Source organism: Lepisma saccharinum, chromosome 1 (assembly GCF_977018435.1).
Source record: "Lepisma saccharinum chromosome 1, izLepSacc3.1, whole genome shotgun sequence".
Taxonomy (NCBI): Eukaryota; Metazoa; Arthropoda; class Insecta; order Zygentoma; family Lepismatidae; genus Lepisma; species Lepisma saccharinum.
This window is the reverse complement of record NC_139229.1, coordinates 168,138,584-168,151,946: the sequence shown is the minus strand read 5'-3', so window position 1 is coordinate 168,151,946 and position 13,363 is coordinate 168,138,584. Positions and strand designations below refer to the sequence as shown.

At 35.6% G+C, this 13,363-nt stretch overlaps 1 protein-coding gene across 1 annotated transcript in view; it reads left to right on the top strand.

The window, feature by feature from the left end:
- LOC145986981 (far upstream element-binding protein 1-like) overlaps positions 1–13,363 on the top strand; it is a 48,859-nt gene that overhangs the window by 23,400 nt on the left and 12,096 nt on the right. Inside the window, exons 10-14 of the mRNA XM_083121447.1 lie at positions 952–1,031; positions 6,185–6,273; positions 7,884–8,017; positions 9,459–9,626; positions 10,872–11,108. Of these exons, the coding sequence (XP_082977573.1) occupies positions 952–1,031; positions 6,185–6,273; positions 7,884–8,017; positions 9,459–9,626; positions 10,872–11,078 (678 nt within the window). The 3' untranslated portion in view covers positions 11,079–11,108. The remainder of the gene's footprint in view (positions 1–951; positions 1,032–6,184; positions 6,274–7,883; positions 8,018–9,458; positions 9,627–10,871; positions 11,109–13,363) is intronic.

The following is a 13,363-nucleotide window of genomic DNA, read 5'->3' as shown; positions in this document are numbered from 1 at the left end:
TAAGTATAGTTACAATTCTGGAATAACAATTTCTTAATCATATTGTAGCAGTTGTTTGGATAACTTTCCAAACACACCAACATAAAGCTTTACATATTACGATCCATATTCCAGTTTCTTTGCACAGACTATTACATGATAACAGTTTTTTTTTTCCTTCCTCTAGAGCAGTTTCCTAATAGTTATTATTTTATATTATTTATTGTTTTATTCCTAGTGTAACAATTTTGAAATGTTTTGCATTATATTTTAATTATGGCTGAGCCTATATCCATAAAAATGCCAAAACTCTTAGATTCCTTCTGATACTGAGTCTTGAAAATGTAACAGATATTATTGTGTATATATTGCATTCCAATTATATGCATCAACTTGCTTTAAAATATTCAAGAAGTAGCATCAAAATATTAAAATACCCAGTATGTAAACAAAAAAAATGCATTTTTCTCCTCAATGTTGGTGCAAAATAAATGAAAGCTTCAAATTTTGCACAATTTCAAGGATAATAAGACTGAAAATGCTGTGCAGACATTGGAAAAGACACAAATGCCAGGCATCAGTATATAAGTTGCAACGGATACTTTCCTCCTCCTTACCTATGCACTGGCATTGATATTGGCTCATCCCCAACTGCTAATTCTTGTAAAGGCATAAACTTCTATTCATATGTTCTCCATAATGTTTTGTGCTTATTGTAAGAAGAGAACTGATTTTGTAACCTTTTTTTTATTACACATATTTTTGTTTCACAAGATACTATGTCAAAACATAGTGAAGATGAATTTTGTCACTACTTTAATAACATGTGTAATGTGTAAAAATTACTTAAATTTTACTCATTATAAGAAGGTAAAATAGCCTTCAGCAATACTAAAGAGTCCAGAGGTATGCCGATTATGTATTTGTTACCAGTTCCTATGGGAGCATGAACAGGCTGCTAAATTGAAGCAGAATGTGTATTTTCAGTCCCAGCCGGGGCCTGCCCCACCTCCGACGCAGTATCCTATTGGTCAGGGTCCTGGACCTGTTGGGTAAGTATCAAGACAGTCAATGTTGTTACTTTGAAATTTACATGTATAATTTGGTAAAGGTGTAGTGGTATCATGTAGGTTCATATAATCAGGGTGGCGGCAGACCTGGGAAACCGGGAAAATTCAGGGAATTTTGTTTTGAATTTTTTTTATGTGATTGAATGAATGTACCAGGCATTTGCTTTGAAAGATGTTATGAAGCATTACATGGGAACAGGAAATCTTATTGCTAAGTCTGAGCATCAACTTTTAGGTCTCTTTTATACACAACACAATTACAGTGCCAGAAACTAGTGATGGGAGGTGGGGGAGAAGAGATTTCCGGAGGGGCAGAAAAAATAAACCTCTAAATATTACGTGGGAAATGCATTGAATTATCATTTTTTTCTTGTCTGCATGGGAGTAGTAAGGGCACAGGACTGTCAACAAATAGAGGGGATGGGGGATGTCGTAGTATGGCATTTTGTCTGACATTCTGAAGGAACATGAAAACAAATAAGGGCACTACGCAACTCTGTAATTTGTCGAATGTCGTGATACAGCATTTGTCAGATTAGCATTTTAAGCTCAAATGATGATGGTTTTTGTTGGATATCGCCATCCGACTAACATTGAACTTCGACAAAATGTCTCACTACAACATCGACAAAAATCACATGCATGACACTCTTATGAAATTGATTGTTTTTGGATGTCTTCAGACTTCAACATCTGACGAAAATGAGCCTTGTACATCAGTTTGTCTGCTGTTCTACCACATTTCATTGAACAAACGTTTTGGCTCTGTTTAAGCATGCAATTTTTGTCGAACGTAGCAGTTTGATATTTGTCATTCTGCGACATCCAACAAGAATTGCATGCATTGCGCTCTTACGAAACAGATGTTTCTTGGATGTTCCAGTATTGCTTTTGTTATCGTTTACGACGTTGTCAGATGGAACATCCAACAAAAATCACATGCATAAACTGAGCCTTAGTCTGCTGCTGGAATTTTATTACTCTTCTGGCTAATTTAACCTAATTTAATGTAGCAATCCCTACAAAGGTTTTTTTCCCCTTGTCTTAATACTGGTTTTGCACAAGTTACAATGCGTTTACAACGACATTGAACTATTCTTTGATATCAAGATGAATCCAACAAATCAAGATATATATATGTTGAATAGTATCACAAATAGGTGAAACAAAAATCTGCATTGGTAAACGTTATAAAAATTTGACAAGTGCATGTTTTCTGCAACATTCATATTAAAATTAACACCCCCCCCCCCCCTCTGTCCTGTCTGTTTAAACTCATGAGAGATGGATATTAATCTGTCACTGAGTCAAGGTAATGTGCAATGTTATGAAATAAAATACTAACAATAAATATGTAAAATTTTAATATTATAATTACACAAATCAGTGTTAACTGCATATCACTTTCTTCAGTAATTGAAATTTCTCTGCCAGCCCTGCTAAATTGTCACATTTCATCTACTGATTTATACAAGGGACATGCATAAAGTAAGTTCCAATTAGCAGGTACATTGCTTGATTTTTTGCAAACGTGATAAAAGTGTAAAATGTTAATTGCTGCGAAGTAGTGTTTATGAATGTGCAGAGATGTCTGGACACATTTTCCACCCATTCAAAATAGTGAAATAATGTGAATATGGCATAAAATGTGAATTGTTGGCATTCTTCACCAATTTTAAAAACTACTTAACGAAAAAATATCTTGAAATGTAACGTTCTTTTATTATTTTAGGCTTATAGAAACAAAATGTGCCATATTTGTGTGTAGAGAACGTGCAAGATTTCCAACATTTTTATCCAATAAAATACCATAATTCATGTTATACATTGAAGAATACCTATATACACATTAAATCTCATATTTCCCACGATTTTTTTAACTTCTATCAGAACAATTTGCTCCACAGAGCAAAGTATCGGGGTTCTGACAGGAGATCAAGTGCGTATCTACAGTCACAGGGGAGTCGTAACACCGGCATGTGTAGAGCGAGAAATAATGGTAAATATCTTTGTTAAAAACTGTCGCGAAGATATGTAGACAATGTGACCTACAAAATAAAATGATTGTTTAAAAGCACAATGGAAGTGTACGTTTTGCTATGTTTGCAGGAAAATGTTTTAAAATAAACACAAATTTTGGTAAATATAAAACTAAAAAAAAAACGAAGATAATGCTAATTTTTGGTGCCGTAATATATCGGTATGTCATGTAAGATTGATTTCTTTAAAATTGTGGGTGTGTTGCTACATATGGTCATTTTGCACCCTTCATTATATATCGAGGAAAATCCGCTTATCTAAAACCCTTAGCTTAAAATTTAAAAGGGGTATGGAAAATAACTTTCCCAAAATAACCCAAGGTATCAAACTCTCACAAAGAGGCATAGGTTATGTGACCTACAATTTGAAACAGTACTTTGAAAACACCATGAAAGTATGAATTTAGGTATATGCCAGAAATGCACTAAATTGAAAATGTAAATGGGAAACGGGGGGGGAGAATGGCACAAATTTAGAAAAAATAAAGATCCCTACCGATTAGGCATAAATAAAACAAGAATATCAGTAGTTATTTATTTTACTTAGTTGATTTAGTTTATAATTCTCAGGGGAAAATTTAATTTTTGTCCTGGAAGAGTCTGGGAATTTCATTTCTGCTTGTTTGTAGCCACCCTAATAGATAATTATGCAATTGATTTCATTCAGTGTGTGGAACCTTTTACTGGCATGATATTATTTTTGGGATAGAAAATATCATTTATTGTGTTCCCATTAGGCCTAATGCATAAAGTTTACAAACCCCTTTCATGAAATTTTTTTCATGGTTTTGGTATCAGTACAATTCAAATAAGACACAATATACGATACATTTTCATTTTTACACTGTATGTAAGAGATACAGTGCGTCCGGTAAATCGGACACTGTGCACTACAATCACTTCCGTGTGTCCATTAAATCGGACACTGTGCACAATGACCACTTTCATGTTTTGTCTATAAATAGCTGTCCCAAGGAAAAAGTATTGCTGTGCAAAATATGTAACCAAAAGAAAATAAAACACTTAAGATCAGTCATGTGCAGTGGCGGATATTGGGTTCCAAAACCGGGGGGGCAGAGGGGGCAAGGTGCCAAATGTAGGGGGGCAAAGACAGTATATTTCCCTTTGCAGATTAGGTTTATAATAGTGCAGGTGCAAAAGTGACGAAAAATGGGGGGCAACTACCCCCCTATTCGTCACCACTGGTCATGTGTATGTTTGCATAAATACATACACATATTTCGAAGAAACAATACAAATGGAAACATTTGCAATAGAAATCAACAAATATACACAGAATTGTTATTATTACAGTATAGAACACAGTGGTCCGATATCAGATTGTATCTGTGCACAACTGGAAATCTATCATGTAACCACTACTAGAGCTTTTCTGCCCAGTTCTTGAACCCAAACTGGATCAACTTTCCTCTAATGAACTGTTTTGCGTAGTGCCTCCCGTAGTAAGGAATCATACTCTCGTCGATGGAAAGTATTTCGTCCACACCCCAATGCTGTTCGAAAGATGAGGAAGAAAAGTTTCTCGAAATATGGCCGTATCTTGTACAGACGATCGGACTCATCTATTTGTGAATTGTCATTCAAATTAATATTATGCAGAATAGTCTCAAGCCGACCACAAGGAATGATTTCAGAAAGTATCGAAGGAGTATATTTTTCTTTTGACCAAAACATACGTCTGTTTGAATATGTTGTAAAACCTGACAACAAGAGACCACCAAGAACAACAAGAAGTTCTTCTTTCGTCAAATCAAGACAATATTTTTCTGCGAAGCATACAATTTGGATTGATTTGTTATAAGATTTAGCATGTCCTCATCAAAAAATAAATTATAAAAGTCAAATGGTGATTCACAGTTTCGTGCTTCTTCAGATGGTTCAATAGAGCAGCACTCAGTTTGTAATTAGATTGAAGGTAGACTTTTCTTCCACAAGGGTCTTGATTTTGTCTGAAGACGTATTCTACTTTTTTTTGAAGCACCAGTGTTATGTGTAGTGGTAGATGTAGATGCTACATTACTGGATGAACCTTCACAATAAACACAACTTCATATCTTAGTTTGCACCTCACAAACACTCATTAGCATATTTCGCCAAAAATTGTTTAGTTTGGCCGCATGCTCATCATCAGATTTATCACTGTCTTCGTCTGTATCCTTGCCATCCACTGGTGGTGTAACATAAATGAGTTGTTCCTCCTCCTCCTCCATATCTTCATTCTCCATAGTAGTCAAAATTTGATAACACACACCACTAAAGCACAAACACGCACACTAATGCACAAACACACACACATTCACAAACTAATGCATAAACACGCACACATTCACACACTAATGCATAAACATGCACACATACATGCATATATACATACACACACTAATGCACACACACACACACATAAACATACACACACTAATGCACAAACACACACACACACACACACATACACACATATAAACATTGACAATGTCTAAACATCAAAGGTATCGAAAATTTTACAGGAAATGGAAAATCTGCATAAAGTGCTCAATGAGCACAGAGTCCGATATATCGGACACTATATTTTCTCTCGCAATAGCAGCTCAGGGATAAAACTAATGCACAAATTAGTGTTAACATTTTTTATTACTAATGTCTCTTACGCATATTTGTCAAAACACATCTCGGATAAATGTCAACTACTACATATGAATTGAAATTAGCTTTCCCGTTACGCAGAAACGTATTACAGCTCACTCTCCATGCTTCAATCCCCTACAATTTGGCGGGAAATTTTCAATGTTGCCAAACCCGTGGGGTGACATATGCATCACAGAGGTACCAAAGAACTAGATTTGATAAATATAACCAATTAAAGTGAAACAGTGTTACAGAAAATGCAAATATGTCAGTGTCCGATTAATCGGACACCATGCATTAATGGGTTAAATGAAACAAATTTTCAACTACATTGCATCCGTAATAAAAGAAACTTGTCATGTGAAACTCAATTTGTATAGATAATATTCTGGATTTCCTGTACTATACAATCAGTTTTCATCATTAAAAATATGTATTTATTTTGTTTTGTAGCCAGCAGCCACCTCCACAGCATTATGCACCTCAAGGTTGGGGAAATGCATACCAGCATTGGCAGAATCAAGGACATCCTAATGATCCAAGTAAGAATCTTTTTACCCTTAAGATTTATTTTTGATGAACAGGTAAATAAGTGAACAAGTAAAAATATATGCAAACAAAGAAGCGTATCACTGCCGTATTGAAAATGTTGAACTTGAAGTTAATGCTTCACCAAGTTCAGTTATTGTGTGCAACTAAGCATGGATATTTTAGAAAAGTGTCTGAAATTTTACTTCGGGAACCTTTCATTTCTTGGCCGAAACAGGTAGAGAAGGCACTCGGCCAACAAAACACTTTTTTGGCAAATTTTATTGCATCTGCACGGGTGGGAAACATATGAAGCGGGAAATGGGAGTTACGACATTTGTAAGAACGAGATTAAATTTTTGCATAAACCTATATGACAAAGCATTAAGCAGGTTGACGATCTTTAGTTGGCCTATGTGACATTGATTATCTGTACAGTTTCCCTTTTTTATGAAGTCCTACAGGTCACAAGAAACAAGTTTCGAATGAAAGTGGTTACTGGAAGTTGTCTGCGAACAGGTCAAGAGTTTCTCGCTCATGGGAAACTGCTGAATCTCAAGCTCGGAGCTAGATAGGTGGGCAAGACTTTCAGGTGCCACGAGTCTTTCTTTTGGAACAATTCTGCGATCTTATCGCTCATTTCTCATCTGGCACTGGTGAATATTTCCAAGGTGGCAACCTGCCATACACATCCAGCGGACATTTTAGGCTGCTTCCCCCAAGTAGTCAGAAGCTCTTAGGACAAGGAAACATGTCAAGGTCAAGTTAAAAAACATCCAAGCTCTCTCCACATTCAATCTTCTCTTGTTGACTTATGCAGGTGTCTACTTCGAATTAAGCGAAACCAGTTTTTCCAAAGTGTCTTCTTGTAAACAACTTATTAAAAATTATCCGTATTTTGATTTATCTATACCCAAATACATTAAAAATCCTATCTTATGGGGTGGGGAATGGGAAACACTTTGGATTAAAGGTCATTATCATCATCCTTCGCAGTTTCCTGCCTCTTGCTGGTGGTAGAGTACTGCGATTAAAGAAGGGCTAATTTGAAGCAGCCAAGCTTCTTCCTTCAGTTACAACTGGCGGAAAGAATCCAAGGTTTTTTTTTCCATATAACTTTCTTAAGTAGCTATCAGACTGAAGTTTCATATGGCATGGGGAGGTTCACACTAAAATGACAAACGACACTACCTACCACAAACCGCTTACAAATGGAATATGTATTTTCCCCTGCAGTATGTATAAAGCATTCACTGAGAATGGTCCAGTTTTAGTGACAGGCAAGCAGGAAGAGACAGCAGGAGCTTATTACTCTGGTATGAAGGGTTGCATTTATTTATGAATATTCGTTTTGAAAGTGGCAAGTATTGCTTGTTGTTTGCCACTTGTCACTTGGGTCTGAAAGCTACCTTAGAAGAGGGGCAAAATGTGGGAATCTGCTGTTTTTTTCTTGGGGGGGGGGACAAAGTAGGGAGATATAGACTTTCATTGTATGTGGATAAAACCAAATATTTTTGTAATGATATATAATGCCTATATATCACATTGTTTCTTGGTAGTTGTAAAGATTTACAGTTTAATGTGTCCTGTAAATGTAATATGTAAGGAACTTTTTTCTTAATAGATGCTGGTGGACAGGTTCAGATCAACCCACAAACAGGACAGCCTGATTACAGTTCGCAGTGGGCTGAGTATTACCGGTCATTAGGAATGCATAAAGAGGCTGAAATGATAGAACAGCAAGCAAAAGCTAACAAGGTAAGACACCAGTTCAGTAAAGTCTGTAGGTTAAGGCTCTGCGGGACCTTTGATCACCGCCAGGGCAATTTTTCAAAATTTTTCTCCTTTCGAAAAACCACTTATCACATTCCAAAATTTGAAAAATTACGTAAGCTTAGAATTTCTTCTAGAGCATTAACATGAAGTTCCGTGTGGTTTGCTTTTGCTGTTATCTAGATATTATCAATAGTTTTGTGATTACATAAGTCTATTAATCTATGAGAATATTTTGATAATAGCGAAAGCAAAACATCCAAAAATTCATATCAATGGTTCGGAAGAAATTGTAAGCTGATGTAACTTTTCAGATTTTGGAATGTGATGGTGGTTTTTCATAAGATGAAAATTTTAAAACATCTGCCCTGGTGGTGGCCAAAGGTCTAGCCGAGCCTTGTTGAAACTTTTCAGTTTTAACAAGTGTGATTTGTAGCATGCACAAGAATTCCTTTTTAAGAATGTTTTCCAGTATTTAATCATGATTTACATGGGTGATAAAATTAGATTCTGATCTGATAGGGTCACATTCATATTTCATGTTAAACAGAAACACCTATCGGATTAACAATTCTGGATTCTAGAACTTGGACTTCCAATTTAAAAATAAACCAGTAAACAGCACAAAAATTAATCAAAATTTAGTTTATTCAATTTTTTTCATGTGAGATTTCAATTTTTTATTATAAGAAAAGAAAGTGCAGGTATTTTTATTTTCCAAATGGCCACTCTCTTTGAAATTCTACAAATAAAATACTTGTGGTCTTTTTAAATACAATTCTTAATTTTCAGATTATCAAAAGGTTCTTCTTAACAATTTTGTGAAACAACTTTTTCCTGGGGTAGTCCTACAAATATGATGTGATGATGTCCTTTAAACTGTGGATGCAGAATTGAATAAGCTAAATTTTGATGTAACTTGTTCTTACATAGGCCTACTGGTTAGTTTTTAATTTGAGCTCAAACTAGAGTTTAATTTTTAATCCGATGGTAGTTTCACGAGTATGGTAGAAGCATGTACTTCCTGCTTTTTAAAATAAAAAAAAGAACATTTCTGTGATCATCAGTCCAGATGTGCATGTGTTTTAACCTCTCTTTATTTTGTTACCCTGATGATGGGGAGGGAATCTTTCCAAATGTTGATAGCATTGTGGCTTTTTATTTTTCACCCTTTTTCTTGTTTAACTCATAATATTCTACATGAGGAATCTTCTCACTTTTGGGGTTTTGTTTAAAGTGTGATCCGAACCACTGTGAGTATATTCTCATATTTGAAGCAATGTATGACTACATTTGTAGTCTATATGGTAGAAAATTGTGCTTTGAAGTACATTTGCATTTGGAAATAATGTGCTTTTAAAGTAATTCACTTGAATTGAAAAGTACATTATTCATAGTTGAGTTCTGTTGCATTGTTCTCCTTCAGAGTATGCAACCACAGCAGCCTCAGCAACAAATGCCACAACCAGGCCCTCAGCCAGCTGCCACCCAGAACGGCCAACCAGATTACAGTGCTCAGTGGGCCGAGTATTACAGGTCAATTGGCAAAATAAAAGAGGCAGAAGCAATCGAAGCGCAGATGAAGGCTGGAAAGGTAAGTACATGTCTCAGGTGGAATCCCATCTTGTGAAACCGCAATGATATATTGTGTGTTTACAAAAAGAAGCATGTGCTAACTCTTACCACGACAGAGACTGAAGTTTCACCACACTTTAAAAACCACAGCACATGGAAGTGGTGAATTGTTAGTTTTAATTAATTTTAATTAAAGGGGGGGAGAGTGCTGTGGTTTTTTAAGTGTGGTTTAAGTTTAGTCTCTGTCAAGGTATGAACAGTATTGAAATAGAAATTCGTTGCCTCTTTTTTTTAAAGTGCATCCACGCTCGTCAGAAGGGGGTGATATTTTCTTTTGAGCAAGTTTTCCATGTCTTAACAACAGTAGAATATTGCCAGTGTTGTCATAATATTATGCCAGGGATCCTAGGTTGGCCGTGTGTTTGTGTCCTTTTATCAGTTAATTTCAAAACAACACCATTGTTAGGTTTTCTTTTACGAGAACTATCAATAGGATCCTCTTGTCATCGAAATTTTGAAAGGCATTGAAGTCTCTTTAAATATTTGATATTCAGCCAATATTCATTCATGCATTGGAAATCAATTTGTCACATCCTAAGGTACATGTCAAATACTTTACACAGTTTATACTTCCATAGTGAAGTCTAATGCAATGACAGTTTTAACAATAATATAGAATAGGATTGAACTGATCTTATTACAGAAGAACTTTCAGGCATTCTGAGCTTTCACGATCGCAAATGAGCTCTGTAACACTTCCATGGTGCCTAATTATTCTGGAAATCGTTGCTTTTTTTGTGTGTGTAAACACTGAATTTTGTGATTACATAGCATGTATTTTCCTATTCTGATGTAATTCTTGAATATTTTAAAACAAACCTCCCTGTAAATTGAGACACATAATTGGATTGGAATACTTGCACACTAATATCAATCAATATTTAAACAACTTTTTAAGTTTTACAATTTCTAAGTACAGTAAAACCTCGATTTTTACATTTTATATATTTTTTTACATTTACTGAAAAAAAGGTGGGAAAATGTAAAATCGATGACAATTTTGTAACATTTTGTTATGTTGGGACCATCAAGATTCAATGTATAATGCGGGAAAATGTAAATTAAGGTTCAACTGTATCAGCAGGAATCTCTAAGAGTATTGACATTAGTTGAGAGTAGTATCGGATCAGCCGATAGAACCATTCATTCACTGATATTCCAAATGTACGCGCCATACTTAATTTGAAATAATTATTTTCTGTAGAGCGGTCAGCAGCCTGCGGCTGGTCAAGCTCCACAGCAACCTGTTGCTCCAGCCGCTGGACAACATCAAGGTCAGATGCCTGCTCAACCCTACCAGCCATATGGTTATGGTGGTTACTATGGTGGACAACCACCTCAGAATCAACCATACAATTATCCTGGTTACGGTGGCTATGCTCAGCCTCCACAGGGTCCGGAGAATCAATGAACTCGTCGCTCAAAGATCGACATTTGTATTGTAAGTAAATATAAAATATCTTATTGAGTTTTGCTAGTATAACACTAGATTGCTGGAATGGAGGTGTTATGTATTACTTTGGAAAATAGGCACCATTAATAGTAAGAATTTTGGAATCAACAAAGCAGACATTTTTTGAAATGTCATCACATGCATAGCAGCTACGAATCAACCCCCTCCCCCTTAAAAATCAGTTTGTGGTTTATTTTCATATATAAAATAAAACTTAGTTCGTTAGTTGATGGAAGAAGAGGTCTGTCTGTTGGCTCATTTAGGTAATACAAATGATTATCCCTCATAGATGACAAAATAGCATTGTTTTCACAACTTTTTTATAGAGGGACCACAAGGGAAAGAACCGTGGGGCAAAAGTCTCTCAATATAGTGAAGCTTGTAATTTTCTTATTCAGGACCATTTGTTCTCGACACTCAATACCTGTTTTATGGCTTTTGGAAAATTTGTGACTATCCCTTGGCAATTTTAAAGCCACTTGCTTAAATAGAATATGTTTACTGTTCAATAAATCTATTTTCACTACACACAGGAAAAACTCTGGGCAACATGCATGATGGGCTTCAAGAATATATATGTTGAGATTGGGTGTTTAGCTTATGGTGCTTTGCAATGTGTTCTGTCAAAACACTATTGGTTTGCCCCTTTCGACCATGCTATGAAACTGAAACTCTGCAAGACTTTTCAAGAATCCCCTGGGGAAATTATTCATCATTTGTTCTGAAGCAAGTAGGTAATTCTGTCAATGGGATCTAGAAAAATTTCTCCATCACAGATTTTCAGAAAGCCACAAAACTTGGTTCCTTGCAGTGAAAGGAAATGTCATTTACAAAATATCAAGTGTGCTGAGCAGATACAGACATGGAATCCAGTCATCGTAGAACCCTCAAAGAATGCCACATGACACTTTTCGCGGAGTGTAACCTGTCTGTTATGCAAAATGCACCCTCCGCCCTCAGCCAACATTATCACAATGGTGAATTTCACAATTAAAAAATTGTTTCAATTATTCTTTTAATGTATTTCTTTGAGGGATGGTCCAGTATGAAATTTTGGCCGATACCGATATTCTACCGATCCGATATAAAATTATAAATGGTCCTTGAAGAACCTGAAAGGTTCATTGACCTCCTTAATAAATTGTTTCAAGGTGACTGCAGTGCAAAAGAAGTTGCATATTTAGACATTTACTTTTTTAGAAAGTAGAGCATGGAGATTATCCATAATTACAACAAAATGGCAGAATTTTGCACTAATATATCAGATATTTATACCAATACACCGATATACCTATATCTGTTGATACCGATAGAGTGCCAATTAATCGGTTCCATCTCTAATTTCTTTGAACATATTAACGCAAAAATCAGGTGGTTTGATGTGATGTGGTTACAATGGAATACTTAAAAATAAGTTGTTTTTTTTAAATACTGTCAACAAAACTTTTAATTACGTTATTCAAGCACTGATACAGTTATCTGTAGGAAATTTTAAAACTGCATTGCTTCAAAGTGGCATAGAATCAGCCCTAAAAATTGCCCTGTAAAAATGCTTGATATTCTTCCGAAAACCTTGTTTTGTGTAAACCATGCATTTGAAAGACATTAATTTTATTGGAAAGTTCCTGAAGATTTTTCCCAACTATCAAAGTGCAGCTTGTTGAAAAATCCCTGCAAATATAACATAACCATTTAGAACAGAGAAATGCTTTTGTCGTAATAGGAAATGCCAGTTACAAAGACAATTAATAGTTTGCCGGCCCCTGTGGTTAGCACATCCTGCTATGATGCCAGGGGTCCCAGGTTCGAATCTTGGCCAGGGCCTGGATGTTTGTGAGTGTCCATCATATCAACACTCATTCCCATCTTTGCAAATTAGCCAAAAGTGGCACAAAAGCGTAGTAAAAGAAAGCAAACCAATCAATCAATTTAATAGTTCACTGCATTACTGCATCTATATATAAGGAAATGAGAAACATATAAGCACTATCAGAGGTAAAAAGTGTGTTTCGTTCATTAGAACTGTTAACATTTGCACGATAATGCTCTGACATTCTTGACCCCCGGATGGATCTTTTTCACTTCGTAACTCGAAAGCCATTGATCTGCAGATGTGGTAATATGTTTGGTGATATTTTGAAGTAAGGAAACACTCGCCAGTCTAAGGAATTTTTTTTCCTATTTACTTTTCAATGTATCAAATTTGACCCCATGCTAAGCATGCATTTTGATAGCATATTTTT